The sequence below is a fragment of the Poecilia reticulata genome, chromosome 18 (assembly GCF_904066995.2).
Source record: "Poecilia reticulata chromosome 18, P_reticulata-male-v2, whole genome shotgun sequence".
NCBI classification, from domain to species: domain Eukaryota; kingdom Metazoa; phylum Chordata; class Actinopteri; order Cyprinodontiformes; family Poeciliidae; genus Poecilia; species Poecilia reticulata.
Genome location: NC_088847.1, coordinates 23,307,587 through 23,323,126, shown reverse-complemented (window position 1 = coordinate 23,323,126; position 15,540 = coordinate 23,307,587). Strand labels below are relative to the sequence as shown.

General features: G+C 40.5%; 1 protein-coding gene across 1 annotated transcript in view; it reads right to left on the bottom strand.

The window, feature by feature from the left end:
* The window catches only part of LOC103481242 (dachshund homolog 2), a 102,961-nt gene that overhangs the window by 4,899 nt on the left and 82,522 nt on the right, over positions 1–15,540 (bottom strand). Inside the window, exons 4-11 of the mRNA XM_081599813.1 lie at positions 13,659–13,874; positions 11,223–11,392; positions 9,925–10,030; positions 8,658–8,732; positions 6,075–6,175; positions 4,622–4,769; positions 4,378–4,548; positions 3,024–3,089 (exon numbers count right to left, since the gene is read on the bottom strand). Coding sequence (XP_081455939.1) covers positions 3,024–3,089; positions 4,378–4,548; positions 4,622–4,769; positions 6,075–6,175; positions 8,658–8,732; positions 9,925–10,030; positions 11,223–11,392; positions 13,659–13,874 — 1,053 coding nt within the window. The remainder of the gene's footprint in view (positions 1–3,023; positions 3,090–4,377; positions 4,549–4,621; positions 4,770–6,074; positions 6,176–8,657; positions 8,733–9,924; positions 10,031–11,222; positions 11,393–13,658; positions 13,875–15,540) is intronic.

Here is a 15,540-nt window from a genome sequence, read left to right as displayed (position 1 = left end):
ACTACAGTCATGAGGGTTCGCCACCATCACCACCACTTGCCACAAAAACTCTTTTCTAAAAACGTTTTAAACATCTATTTTAACAGATCAAACACCAAGTGTACAGTCTTAGTGCTACCAAAGAAGCTAACATCTGCGATTTTACTCATTTCCTTTCTTGCGATTCCTATTCATTAGCTTTATTAGTGGTTATTTTCAGCTTCCCAAGCTGCATTTTATTATTATTTTAGAAAAAAATCTATGAATACTGAACCATAAATAGGTTGGAGTCTATAGAAAAAGAGTGAATCGATCATCACAGACTGAAGTTCAGCTCCCTGATGTACCAGACGCCATGTTGCCTTCCTCAACATGGCGTCTGAAATAGCTTCTTATGACTTCTACCTTTAATTTGAAACTCTGTAAGACAGGAAATGGTCAGCTTTGATTCCTCTTCCTTCAGTGACAACTACTGCACTGAAGAGTGTTCTCCTGATGGTGCCAAGTATAACGTGTGGTGTGTTCACTGGCTGGAAAAAGATTGGATTTTTGAATTTCTGACTGAAAGTCAGTAACCGGCTGATTTCTGAGTGTGATTACACTGCAAAAACACAAAACCTTAACAAGTGATTTTGGTCCAGTTTCTACTGCAGATATCTTCAAACACTTGATTAAGACAAAACTAACTTACAACAAACTTCTCATTAAGAAGTTAAATAATTCCTTAATATCAATAATTTTTTTTAAAAAAAATCAGCAAAAACATGGTGAAAACAGATTTTAATTAGTGGAATAATCTTTCAATGGAACTAGAACATTTTCATCAATATTAAGGAATTATTCACTTAAAAACAAGCTCATATTTCTTGTTGAAAATGTACTAAGTGTACCAAGATATTTGCACTAGAATATAGACTAAAGCTACTTGGTAAGAGTTTGTGTTTTTGCAGTGTTCTGGGCGTTTCTATAGTATCCCAGTGTTGCTACCCTCTGAAAACTCAAAACATTTGTAAATATTCTTATATTTTCCCACCACATGTTGGTATTAATATGTAATCAAACGACGGATGAAGATGTAAAACAACTTCCTGTTTATTTCTTCCTCTTATTTTTTTTTACGGTGTTACTATTATAAGGGTTTACTTCTCCTCACATCTGTCACCAAAATTACATTCACCTCCTGCCTGGTGTGTGTGTGTGTGTGTGTGTGTGTGTGTGTGTGTGTGTGTGTGTGTCCTGGTTAAAAATGACGCTGACCTGCCTCGTTAGGAGTCTATCAGCAGGGTGGAGAAAATGTCACCAGGTCTCAGAACAAGGTCGCATTTTTCAGCGCTGTCCCAGGAAATCCTCATTTCTCCTGCAGCTGCTCCTTCCATTTTATTTCTCCTCTTCTTCACTTAAACTTTTTCATTTTTATTTCCATTATTCTTCAGGTCTTTTTTTACATTTCTCTGTTCTCTAAAGAAGCCTGATTTGCTTCTTCCTCCCATTTTCCCCCCTTTCTCCTACTTCTTCTCGTCTTCCTCTTTCTTCTCCAACACGCCCAGGATTCCTCCCTCGTCCATTTTTTCCGTACTCTCTCCCATGTTTCTCGTCTTTTTCACTCCCTTCTTTCTCCTCTTCTCTTTTTGATTGTAATGCGATGTCTTTCTTTGTATTCAGCAGTTTTCTCCTCACTCGTTAATTAAGAGTGTAGAAGGTGAGAGGCAGGGGAGGTGTGTGTGCGTGCGCGCGTGTGTGTGTGTGTGTGTGTGTGAAGCTAAACCACCGTAGGTGCAAAATGCTTTTATGGCAGGAGGGATGAGTGTGTGTTTTCCAGTGTGTGTGTGTGTGTGAGAGAGCAAGGCAGCAAAGGGGTCCTACTGGGCCAATCAACATTAATGAAATCAGGTGTGTGTGTGTGTGTCGGAGTGCTTGGCTTGCAGAAGAGAGGGGGATCTAAAAGGGGTCTAAAGAGGAGTGAGAGCTAATTAGAGCTCCCTGTCTCACAAGTATGCGGATCAAACACACACCTACGGAGTGTGAGTGCGTGTAGAGATGTTATACGCTCGCAGAGTTTCAGGTGAAGGTTTTCAATGTCAGGGAGGACTGAGCACAGCTGGTGGAAAGACGACGACACATGCATACCAACACACACGCATCGCTACTGTACCTGTGAGGGTCCTGCTCGGCTTAACGGGCTTCATAACCCTGTAGTTTAAGCTAAGCTGGAACATTTCTGCCCATCTCTCAACACTCAGAAACAAAATCAATGCCCTGAAAACTGTATAAAAAGCCTCTAAATAGTGATGTTTTATTATTTATACAAAGTTTCTAGGAACTCCAGTGTATTATAAGCCTGGCGGGCCACCAGGCTTTACTTGCCCCCTGCCAGGCTAAGGGCTGTTCATTTAGTTTAAACAGGGTTTTTTATACACCAGTAATAGAAAAGACAGATTAAGCTACGTTGACGCATTGAACTGTTAGCCTCACAAGCTATTATTTCCAAATTATGAAGCCGAGCATCTCTGAATTTTTATAACTTTCAATATTTTTACACAAAACACGGCGGACCGCCTTAGTCCTGTTTTTTTTTTGGAAAATCCAAAAACCATCTCACTTTTTGAGAAACTTATTTCAAATTTTGCCATTTCCTTCATCCAATACTTTAAAAAAGCGCATGAAAAACGTCAATGAAAACACAAGTGTGAGACAAAGCAACAGAAAACTACCTTATTTTGAACCTTTTTCCACATCTTCACCATCTGAACGTTACTGCGGTAAACTGTTCTCAACCATTGGACAGACTGACTGATCCACGTCTGGCCCTGGTCCAAAAACTGCTGTAAAAAACACTCATAGGCTAAATAAAATATGTTAAGACGTGTGTGTGTTTCCTAAGGTGCACTTCAAAGGGAGGCCACAACGTCTGTCCAATGTCTCCACTAATCTAAATGGGGCCCCCACACACACATGTGCCCACCATGTGTGTGTAAAGCTCAGCCTTTGAACGTACTTGTGTACAGTATGGTATCTCTTAATGTGTGTGTGTGTGTTGTTTGTACCTTGTACAGCGCCGTTGTCTTGCTGGTTTCCATTAAGTTCAGGTTTGTCCTCGGTTACAGCAGCGTCTGGTATGAAACACAGAGACAAGACAGAGTCTCAGTGGGTCGGCCCATAAAAACCCAACAGCTCCTTGTTACCGGTTCCACACGGAAAACTGAGACACAAAGGATGTTTGTGTTTGGATATCTACGTGTTTCACACCCAGATCAACCCGAATATTAGCAGCAAACATCATCTTCCTGGAGGTTTTATCAGAAATCGTTAGTCGCTGAAAAGTGTTAACACCAACAGCAGTGAGGAATGTGGTAAAGGAAAAAATACCAACAGCTGTTTTCATGGAGCGACCCTGAAATCTGTTTGAAACGGTTTGAAATTATTCAAATTCAAAGTTTGTAATTCATATTAATTCAGATTCTCCAAAGAGTTACTTTAGGTCAGAGGTTCCCAAACTGTGGGGCGCGCCCCCTAAGGGGGGGCGCCGTGCCGTCGCAGGGGGGGCGCGGGAAGCCGTCTGGATGGAAAAAAAAACAAAAACAAAACCTGAACGCTGTATGTGCTGGGCTTTTACCTTAGAATGACCAACTCTCTGTTATTCCTATGTCAATTTGATACAGTAGGGGCTTCTGCACTAACCATATCCGTGTCCTCTGTCACTTTTATCAGCAGTTAAAACCGTTTTATCTGTTGTTAACATGTGATAACCTGTTTTTCCGAGCCACCTTTAAACGCACCATGAGCGCTACGACTCTCGCGCTGGGTTTACACCTGTGAAGGAGACCTGCTGCTGCTGTGCAGAGCTACGCAGGTGTGTTAGAATCATGGCAGCAAACCAGCAAATAATGTAAGCTAAAAGATGACTAGCTAATATCAATACCTTAAGCTTAACAAGTAGCCTGTAGGCTATAGATGTTCAGCTACGTACATTCATTTTGCCCCCCCGCCCTCCCCCGCTCGCACAAGTCGTTCAACTAGACAGTTATTTGTAATCCATAGGGGCCCAGGAGAAAAAGTTTGGGAACCACTGCTGTAGATGGTGATAGCTGTTAAAAATGGATAATCTATAATATTGAGCCTAATAGAAATTACATGTTTTATTGTCAGATTCTGAATGAATCAAACAGGAAGTGCTTTCGGTTTCCTGGAAAATGTAGGTGTTGATTTTAGGACATAAGGTTGTCTTTCATTCCTAAAATCAGACTTGATCTAAATCTTTTTTTTTTTTTAAATGCACATCTCTGTTATTTGAAAAGCTATTTGAAGTGAACAAATGCTGAACCTACAGGGTCTGAAGAAGAGATGCACAGACATTGGTAAAGAATGGCAGAAGAAGAAGAAGAGAGGCTGGCGCCGTACCGTTCTTGGAGTTGTTGTTGGCGGCGTGCAGCGGCTCAGGAGACGGGGAGGAAGAGGACGAGTGTTTGAGCGCGTCCTCAACTCTCTCCCTCCTCTTGGACTCAAACTCCAGCGCCTCCTGTAGCTTTCTCTTCGCCTTCTTCTCCTTCTTCAGTCGTTTCTGGATGGAAGCTGGACAAAGACATGTCTGTCACGCAGCGTCTCTTTGGATCAGATTTGAGAAGCTCTGAGTTCTGCTTCCAACCTCTGCTCTGTAGCTCGGAGTTGAGCTGTCGCTCCAGACTCTCGCGCATCTCTCGTTCTCTGTAGAGCTCCATCTTCAGCTCTCTCTTCTCGGCCTGGATCTGTTTGTCCTGCGCTCGGGCGTTCTCCACGGCCACCTTCAGCAGGCCCTGAATGGTTGGACAGGAAATGACGAGCAGTACGGTTGGAAAACAATACTTCAAAAACGAATCCTTTACCCAGAAGACGTCACAGACCCGATAGTTAAAGAACAGGGTTTGAAAGAAAGAAGTAGTGATGAACTCTGACCTGAACTTTCAGAGCCACATAAAGATGTTTACAAAGTCAGCCTTCTGTCACCTGAAGAACATCTCCAGGATTAAGTGAGATCTAGAGAAACTCATCCATGCGTTTATCTTTACAGGTCTGGCTGAAAAAAATCAATCAGGTTCAGAACGCTGACTAAAACCAGGAAGTTAGAGCACGTCACCCTGGATCTGGCTTCCTGTGGCTCAGAGAATAGACTTCAAAATACTGCTAGTTTATAAAGCACCGCAATAGGGCTCTTGTAAACGATTATTTTAGTAATCGAGTAATCTATAGATTTTTCTTACGATTAATCGAGTAATCGGATAAAAACAATTATGAAATAAAATATTGGTAAATCTTCCATAACACCAGTGTTACTATCGGATATCAACATCAGTATATTTTTTCCACATTTGAGCTTCCCTACCAGTTACTTTTTTGTAGACAGGGGGAGCAATACGGGATATTTACGGCTCCTCCGTTCAGAAACTCATCTACCAGCCATGTTCCGCCTCCCGTTTGTTCAGACCGGGATGATATAAGTTTACTTTGCCGTTCGTCCGTAAAGCTGCTCTTACCCTGTAAGCATCAGCCGCCCGCCGTGTTCAGTCTCTCCGCTCACCTGTGTAAATCCTCCTCAGCTTCTTCCCGCCGTTCAACCAGCAGCTCCGGAGCAGAAAGGCTGCCGAACTCCCGGCATCGCGCCGGTCATTTTAAGGATGTTTATTGGTCCCACAAAAACAATGAAAACCCGGAATTATCACCAATCAGTAAAATCCCCGCGGGCCGAACTTGAAGATTGGACGTTATGCCGCTAACACGTAGCTTCCGTCAACAACTCAGAGGCGGAAGTCAGAGCTCCGCGCAACGCAAATAATGTTCCGGCTGAAACACGGTGCGCTAAATGATAAAACATAAATTAACGAAGCTTCGAGGCAGGTCAATTTTCCTCGAGGAATTTTAATAATCGAGGTACTCGAATCACTCGAGGAATCGTTTCAGCCCTACACCGCAATACATTAAAGATCTGCTGTCGTCATAGAAACCTTCCAGACCTCTCTGGTTCTGCTCTGCATTCTCAGAACCAGAACCAAACATGGAGAAGCAGCATTCAGCTTCTATGTGCTATACATACGTATCAATTGGTTTGATTGAAACCATCATACCTGTATGTTGGTGAGCAGAGTCTCCACCGACGACAGACCGTCGGCGAACAGAAACGGAGCAGGAAATCCGGGCGGCAGGGTCTGACCCAATGGAGACTCTTCTGGAGGGACAAACAAAACAAACCCAGTCAACCCACAAAACCTAATGTTGTTTTGTAATGTCTCTTTGTAAAAAAGTCACATTTTGTTGATCATGCCTGATTTCTGAAGGCCGTACAAACAGGAGTGAATGTTTTTAGGCACTGTAAATCTGAACACAATGTTCTCCTAATCCAGATCGAATCGACGTTGATGTCGTCTCTGCTGTTGCTCCAAGCAGCTCCAACTCTGTACAGTAAGTATGTTGCTGGACTTTCTGGTGACGTTTTGAAGCGCAGGCAGAATCAAATGTCTACGGACCGATTTCTGTCGAGCACAAAGCCTGGAGAGCATTAAATATTTACGGTTTCATTAATATTTCACCCTGCAGGTCTGGTTTAGATAGGAATAACGCCTCTGTTACGCTGCAAGTTACCATAATTACGAGTGTTGCAAACGATTTAAAGAGGGTTGATAGACTTTCTTAAGGACTTTGATTTGTTTTAGGAGAATCGACTGTATTTGTGAGGAAACCCTGATGGAGGTTTGTTAGGAGCGTCTCCACTTTTAGATGATTTTCATGAAGTGTAGCTGTCATCAGTAAACTTTATGAAACGTTTGAGTTTACTAACGTTACAAGACAGCGAAGCGGCAACGTGGAAATCAATTACGCACACACACACACACTCAGAGGTTGTTAGTATTCAGACAATCATGTGGGGTACTAATTGGCAGGGATTAAAGACATCCTTGATTTGTGTGTGTGTTCATTGCGAGTGCGTCACAGTGTCTGCTCAGCCCTTAATGCCCAACACTCCGACAACTGGGTTAACTCTGCTGTGAAATTAACGCTGATTAAGATGCACTCTAACACACACACTCCCTATCTGCCACTTCATCCATACATCCCTCGACTCCACCATTACACACTCACTCATTTTCTCCAGCACTTTTTCCTCCTCTGCATCCTCGACTTTCTTCACTTTTTTGCCTTATTTTCTTGTTTTCGTTTCATTCTTTCACCTTCAGCTGAACTATGTCAGCTTTATTGTTTCCAACTAATTTAACTCTCACATATTTTGCCCCAAAATTCCTTCGTCGTCATCAATAGTTTAATTTTGTCCACTTTTTTTCTTGTATTAATTTATTTTGGCTCCTAAAAGACCAAATAATGTCTTCCTGTTTGTCTCCCTCCTTTTATTTTGAAGGGTCACCAACTTGGCTCGTCACAATGCAAATTTTGCTTGCTAGAAATGATTGCGATAAATGATAGTTGTTTTGATACCATTTTCAAATAACATCTTTTAAAGAACACTTGATATACTTTAAATATATTTAAAATCAGTGATTATTGTTGCATTTATTCTTTTGCAACATTTCTAGTATTTCTCTCTTCATTTCTGCTCAACGTGTAACTTTGCTGCAAGTTAGAGTAAGTAAATACTTTAGTCGTTTTAACAAACGTCTTGTCTTGTTAAAAACTTACTTTCACTTTTAAGAAAGTTGGAAATCTTGAACTCTTTAGCTGGATGTAACGAAATGATCTCGTCTTAAAGCTGACGTTGAAGTTCTCAGCAGCTCCAGTCTGCAGTCACAAAGCAATCGATCCAGATCGGCTCATAAAAATCTTTACTTGCATTTTAAAGCGGACCTATTATGCAAAATCTCACATTTTGCACGTTTTTGTTGTTTTATTTGGGTTTTCGCTGATTCTAAAAACAACTCAAGCATTAAAAAAAAACAAAAAAAATTTTTGGGAATAAGTTAATGTTCTTTGTTTTATTGTTGACTTAACCATCCAGAGAACACTTGCTTGTTGGCTGTGCTGGAGGCTCCACGTCTGCTTTTCAAAGATGTACGGTTGTATAGTTGCGCATCTGTTTTTTAAAGTGACACGAGGCCCTAAAAGTATAACAAACACGTTGAGTGTATTTATAACTCCGATCCCACATAAAAAACCAAAAACAAAGAAGTCCCGGATGGATGCATTTTATTTCGCCCGTATTGATCTTAATTCCCTCTGCTGATGCCTGCAGAGACACATCAGGAGCATGAATGATCAAATGTGGAGCGAGAGTGAAAAATTAGATGAACGGACCGCGTTGGAAGAATGGAAAACTCAGAGGGGCTTAAAGGGGAGGGGGCAGCATGCTTTTAGTGCATGACCCGCTGACCCCTTTTAGCCATGCCTTCTTCACTCCATCTCCCACCTTCTTCCCCATCCTATCTATCCATCTTTCCTGTGATTGATGGTTCAGAGACAGCTGATCAATGGCTGATGCTTCTGTTTCTCTGTTTGTGTTGATCTGAGTGTTTGTTGGGATACAGTGGATGAGAAAAGGCCTCCTAAGTGAGAACAATTTGTCAGATGTCCAAAGAAAATGGTTGATGGTTTAGATTAGTGTGGATAATGGAATATCCTCACTGGTGTAAGTAAGTGTGTGTGTGTGTGTGTGTGTGTGTGTGTGTGTGTGTGTGTGTGTGTGCGTGTGTGTGTGGTCCAACCTTTGTCCTTTGTTATTTTCTTGATGGGTGCAGCAGAGTTGGTCAATGCAACATCAGCATCACCTGACACCAATCCTGTTTGAGAAAAGACACACAGAGTCATTATCTAGGTGTGTGTGCGTGTGTGTGTGTGTGTGTGTGTGTGTGTGTGCGTGTGTGTGTGCGTGCGTGTGTGTGTAAACATGTGCAGTGTGTAAGTTCTTACATCCACCCCCTACATGCAATTCATAACGACGTTCTTCAGTATTACACCTTTACAATAAGGCTTCGCTTACAGACGGATAATAAATAATTTATAAATATGTTATCCGCTCAACTATCAACTCCATAAATCATTAATAAGTGGTGAAAAGGAGAATCTATGATAACTTTATGTTTACAAATGCTTATTATACTTACAGAGAAATCTGAAATGTTTGCATAACCACTTTAAATAAAATATAGGTGAACAGACTTTGCTCACTGTTTGGCAAGAAACTAGTACATTTTGTCTCCTTCGCACTCTGAAGTAATGCATAATAAACTGTTATTACTGATTTATGAAATGCATAGAGATGAATTAATATATCTATGAACTTTTTAATAGCCACTTTATTGTAAAGTGGTACGACTACATTTAATTGAATATTACTTTCTAAAGCTGTACAATGGCTGCTGGAAAAGAAAAGTGGATACCTGCATATCTGCGATTCATGTTCACACATTTTTTTGTGGAACGTGACTCCAAATTATGAGCTCATATAAAATATTCACAAGAAAACGCACTTTGTGAAGCTGGAAGACAGATCAGCCAATTCTGGAGCTAAAGGTTCGCATTTATCGTGATAAAGAATTTTGATTTATCGTCAAAGGCGTCCATCTCAGTTTCCTTGTCATAATTAGGAAGTTTTAAGATATTTTTACCAAATTCAAAACATTAAAATGGTGGAATTTATCTCTAATTTCATTGGTCAGATCATTCAAATTAAAATTTAAGAATACTCTCAATGTTTTATTCTTACTTTATGCTGCAACTCAAACCCTTTACACCGATTCACAGATCAAGAGGCAACTTGAGGTTCAACGTCTTGAACATTTGTTGGGTAAAACTGGATTCAAACTCCCAATCCTTTGATTGACAGACAGCTACTCCTCCACTGATCGACGGCATAAAAAAAGCCTCTCATGGTTGCATTTGTCAGTGTTTAGCTAATGTACAAACATGCTGTGAAGACTGAAAACTTCAACGTGAAATAGTGTGTGTGTGTGTGTGTGTGTGTGTGTGTACCCAGTCTTTCAGGCGAGCTGGAGGCCGAGCTGCTGGGCTGTGACTGCAGAGGAGTGTTGGTTTCATCAACAGATGGAGACAGAGAGGGGCTGTCACACACTCTTTCCTAAAAACACAGGAAGAGGAGCGTCACACACCAACACGTTAGAGAAACAACAAAACAAAAAGTTTTCCCTCAAATGTTTAGTTAACGGGTCTCAACAGGTATTCTTTAGGGGTTCAATGAAGGCTATAAGTGTAAAGAAAATAATGGGACGATGAGCTCACTGATGGGTTTTAATCTAACTAGTAAACTAATTTTGGTTTTGTCTTGACAGACGATCCCTCAGAATGTTCTACAAAGAAAAGCAGGTTAATTAGTTGAGCTTTCTTGATGATTACTGACAATATAAGCTTCCCAAGTTAAATGTAACACAAAAAAGCACAAAATTTGTGCTTGAAAAGCCATCTCGGGATGCTTTCACGCCTGATTTACCAAACTCGAATCATTTGTTACATTTTCAGCTGATGTGGTTCACTTTCACGCTGCTCTAAGTCAAACAAACCAGTTCCCCTCCTCGCCTGTGGGGGCGCTGCACCAAGAGACATTGAAGGAAACGACAAAAACTTCTGAATGAGAGAATAACGCAACTTCCTTCTTCACAAATTGTAAACAAAAATGAAAAGTGTCTGATTTTAGTGGTTGTAGGATTTATCTTCTGTCTTTGGTAAAAGACTGCGAAACATTTCTCCCATTGGTGTTAGACACATTGATTTGTTTTGGATGTATTTACCCAGAATGCCCTGCGCGGAAGTCTTTTTCCAGTCTGCTTGGGATTCACATATGAGCTTGAACCGCACCAAAGTTCATTTCAACTGAACCGAGACCGAGACTTGTAGTTGGACCAGAGTTTGCATCAGAGTTCGATTGACCGTTCACATCTCCCCAAATGAACCGGACTTTCTGATCAAATGGACCGGACTTTTTGAACAGATGGACCGGACTTTCTAAACAAATGAACCGGACTTTTTGAACAAATGGACCGGACTTTTTGAACAGATGGACCGGACTTTCTAAACAGATGGACCGGACTTTCTAAACAGATGGACCGGACTTTCTAAACAGATGGACCGGACTTTCTAAACAAATGGACCGGACTTTCTGAACAAATGGACCAGACTTTCTGAACAAATGGACCGGACTTTCTAAACAAATGGACTGGACTTTCTGAACAAATGGACTGGACTTTCTGAACAAATGGACTGGAACTTGACTAAAACAGACCAATCTGCTCTGCGATCAGTTCTGCTGGTGTTACCTTGATGACAGGTGCGCGGTGAACGTGTGTGTGTATCTGCTGCGCGGCGGCGGCCATGTTTGCGATGGTGCTGAGGTGGTTCATCTGGGACATGGCCATGGCCACGGACGCAGGCGGCAGCCCCATGGGCAGCAGAGGGTGGGGCATCATCATGAACGGCAGGTCCAACCCTGAGACAAAAGCAGGAAGAGGAAGTTGTTACTCTTTTTAAACTGTGAAATCTTTATTGTTCTAATTTAATGCAAAATGTAAGGTGATAGGACTTATTTTGGTTCAAAATCCATAATTTTGATGATTAAGATGCTGCGACGTATCGTTAAAAGCTCCATGTGTCTGAATGAAATTCATTCTTAAAAGATTGGGCCAGAATTTCTACACTTACAATAATCAACACAGATGATTGATTAAACTTGTGTTAAATTATTTCATGGGTTCTGTTCCTGCTAACCTAATGTAGTGGAGTTCTTTAATTATCAGAATAAAGTCAAAATATTACAAGTTTTAATATTACTACAATAAAGTTGTAATATTAGGAGAAACAATTTGTGGAAAAAAATCTGTATATTTCAAAGAAAAAACAGCTTCTCACGTCAGAGCTTGATAACTTTATAAAAGCTTTTTTCTTATTAAATGACTTTATTGTAATTTTTAAGACATTCTGGTAAAGTTGTCCCTTTATTCTGCTAATATCACAATATTTTCATATTAAAACAATTTCAAATTTGTTGTTTTTTCATACAACTCACAGAAGGAATGATAAGTGCCAATTTTTGAAAATATTTTCTGTCACTTGTTTTTAGAAAAAAAAGACGAAAAGTCGAAGCTGGTGTGTAAAAGAAAAAAAATCTATACCAATTTTCACCTTTTTTTATACCAGCTTCGATTTGTTTTGTTATGCAATTAATTTTGGCCAAAATTAAATACATTTTTAAAAATTATTTAATTTTGGCCCTTTTGGTTCTCCATACAAATGGCATTAAAAAGCTCTTTTTTGCCTTCAGTGAATACAATCACTTTCTTTTTACTCTTTTTATCTTTGGTTGATGTTAAAAACTTCCCGACAACATGAAACGTTTAAGCTTTAACCTTTGACCTCGATGACCCGGTTGCCCTAAAAACAGCCCCCATTTTCAGAGTGGCTCTCCCGCTCCACGGACACACACACACACACACTGGCAGCTTTCTTTGCAATGAAACAATAACACTGATTGCTGTTGTCGTGATGACTGAAGTGATAGAATAATCAATGTGAGTGTTTGTCGCTTCCTGCTGCCCGGTGTGAGAGTACAAATGCATTACTTCTGCAGAAAGAAAGGGCCGAGTATCTGTTTGTTTGCCTGCCCATATGTGTGTGTGACCTGTGTGTGTGTGTAATGGTGGTGTTGATGAATTGAGTCATTTAGTAGAGTGTGTGCTGATTAATCCAAGCAGAGTGGTAATACAGGAGATGGGGACAGATTAAATGGCGTACATTAACAAATATTGCCATCTTTTAAACACACAGTGTGAATGCATGTGTGTGTGTAAGTGTGTGTGTGTGTGTGTGTGTGAGCTTGGAGTGTTATCCAGGGTTTCTGCCGGTTTCACCAACTCAAATTTAAGACTCTTTAAGACCATAATGAATGAAATTTAAGACTTGTATCATGACAGAAATGTATAAAAGAAAATTGCGGTTTTTCATCATAGTGCCCAGCTTTTTTTCTTTTTTTTTTTACCCAGAATGCACTTAGCCTCGTTAGGGCTGGACGATATAGCTGAAAAACAGATCACAATATAAGTCGATATTAATAATTATTGATTAGCGTTTTTGTTTTAAATATCTGAAATATTGTGACCTTTCCCGTTGTATCCACAGTTTCCTCTCTGCAATGTTGTTTTTATTTTTAAGCAGTTATGAGGCCCAGTGGCCAGTTACTCAACAGGCTGTTGCTAGGTAACAAGTAGCTCAGCAGGTTGTTGCTAGGTAACCAAAGAGTGAGTGAGCTAGTTCATTCCACCAATCTAGCTTAGCTAAATGTGACGGGTTCAGTGGCTAAAGCCTTTCCTCTGCCTACATCCCCCACAATGCTGTGCAGTTCTGGATCGGAGTTCATTGGAATTATTGAAAATTATACCTATTGATACTGATCACATCACAATTTATATTGTTATTGACTTACTGTCAAACCCTAAGCCTTGTGTGGGTCATGTAGCAAAGATGAACACCACAGTAATTTACACTTCCCAGACGCATAAAAGCTAGTTAGCCAGCTAGCTAGTGAGTAAGGGTTATTAGCAGCTTATTAGCGGTAGCTGTCTGCTTGTGACTCAAACTTTTGTCAGACGGAAACATCTCACAAGAGTAAATATTCCTGCCACAATAAAAGGCCAACTTAAATTAAATGAATCGAAGTCCTTGTAAGGACTTCCTGGTTATCACGGTGGATGAACGCTCACTGTTAGCCAGTAGCTGCTGCTGCTGCTGGAGCTGCTGCTGACTGACGGCTCCTAAGGCGGACCCCCTCCCAGGGCCTCCCGCTGCTCCTCCTCCTCCTCCTCCTGCTGCTCCTCCTCCCACCGCCGGGGCGCCGCCGCCGCCTCCTCCTCCGCCGCTGTGGGCTCCAGCAGGGGGGCTGGTCAGGCGCTCTTTATCCCAGGAACACTCACTCCCTCCTGGGTAGAGGTGCACACATTTATATGCAATCAGTGATGAAGAGTATGGCAGCCAGGGCTCACCTTCCTCACGTATAACCAGCATTAACTAGTCTCCACGCGCGCTCGTTTCCACATGGCTGTATTAACCTAGTTACAGCAATCCAAGGCAGTGAACAGGAAAAATGTCCCTCCAGGCTGGTTCAAGCCGGCACCTGTGATTTATCCGCACTCATAACTAAAAACGCATCATTCAGGATGGTTTATGGGCAGCAATGTGCAGCCATATTCAATAAATTACAGTTTATATTCTGATGAGGCTCGTTTGGCATTAAAAGGACATTTAAGAAGGCATTAAACTTCTTTCCTGAAGCTGCTGTTTACTACTATTTTAATAATGTTCTATTGATTTTATAGATAATTAATCAGATTTAAAAAAAATTCTAGATTTTTTTTTTTTTTTTTTTTTTTTTTTTTTTTTAACATTTTTAACTTTTCAAAATGAGAAATTCAACTTTTTTCTAGAAAATTTCTAAAATCAATCTCAAACTTTTTGAGGTTTTCCTCGCACATTTTCAGATTTTCAGTTCAGAAATTTCCACGTTTTTTCTATAAAATTTCTTAAAATAATCTAAAAAATGGAGTTAGAAATTTATTCCTTTTTCTTTCCGACTGTCCTTCATACACCGTCTCAAAATTAGAAATACATTGAGATGTAAAAACAACTCCATCTATTTCTAAAATCAGAAAATACATATTTTAAAGGCTAAAATGCAACAGCAACGCTCAGCCCATCGATACAGGCTGATCTGTTGATTATTTTATGAGTTAAACAAACAAAAGGTGCTTAATATAATATTTTATTTGATTTCTTTTACAGAATTTGAATAATGTGAAGCTAATATGTAGAGCTCTTCCTAGAATATATTTACACACAAAGGTTTTTTTCATCCATCCATTTTCATACACCTTTGTCCCTCAGTGGGGTCAGGAGGTGCTGGTGCATCTCCAGCTAACGTTTCGGGCGAGAGGCGGAGTCACCTGGACGGGTCGCCAGTCTGTTGCAGGGCAACACAGAGACACACAACCATGCACACACACACTCACACCTAGGGGCAATTTAGAGAGGCCAATTAACCTGACAGTCATGTTTTTGGACTGTGGGAGGAAACCGGAGCAACCGGAGAAAACCCACCATGCACAGGGAGAACATGCAAACTCCATGCAGAAAGACCTGGGCTGGGAATCGAACTCAGAACCTTCTTGCTGCAAGGCAACAGCTCTACCAACTGCGCCACTGTGCAGCCCTGCGGTTTTTTTTATATTAAATGCAAAATTATAACATTTTTTGTGCAGTTTTGGCTTGATTAATGCTCTGACTGCTGTTTTACAGTCTGTATATTATACTAAACAATCAATTTCAATAATCAGTTCACCACAATGAGGATTATTAATCATTTCTGTCCTATTCTTTTAACTAAGCCCACATTTTTATATTAGTTTCTAACCAATGAACTATTTAGAGTTTTAAAAATAAACATATTTTCTCTCGTTTCTGATTTAATCCCTTGAAATAGATCAGTAAGTGTTTTAACAGAGATGGACGTAAATGATTCCTCTTGTTTTGAGCTGATTAAAGTCTTTTTAGCTGGTATTTGTTGGTATTTTCTCCGTTCTTGCTGGGCAG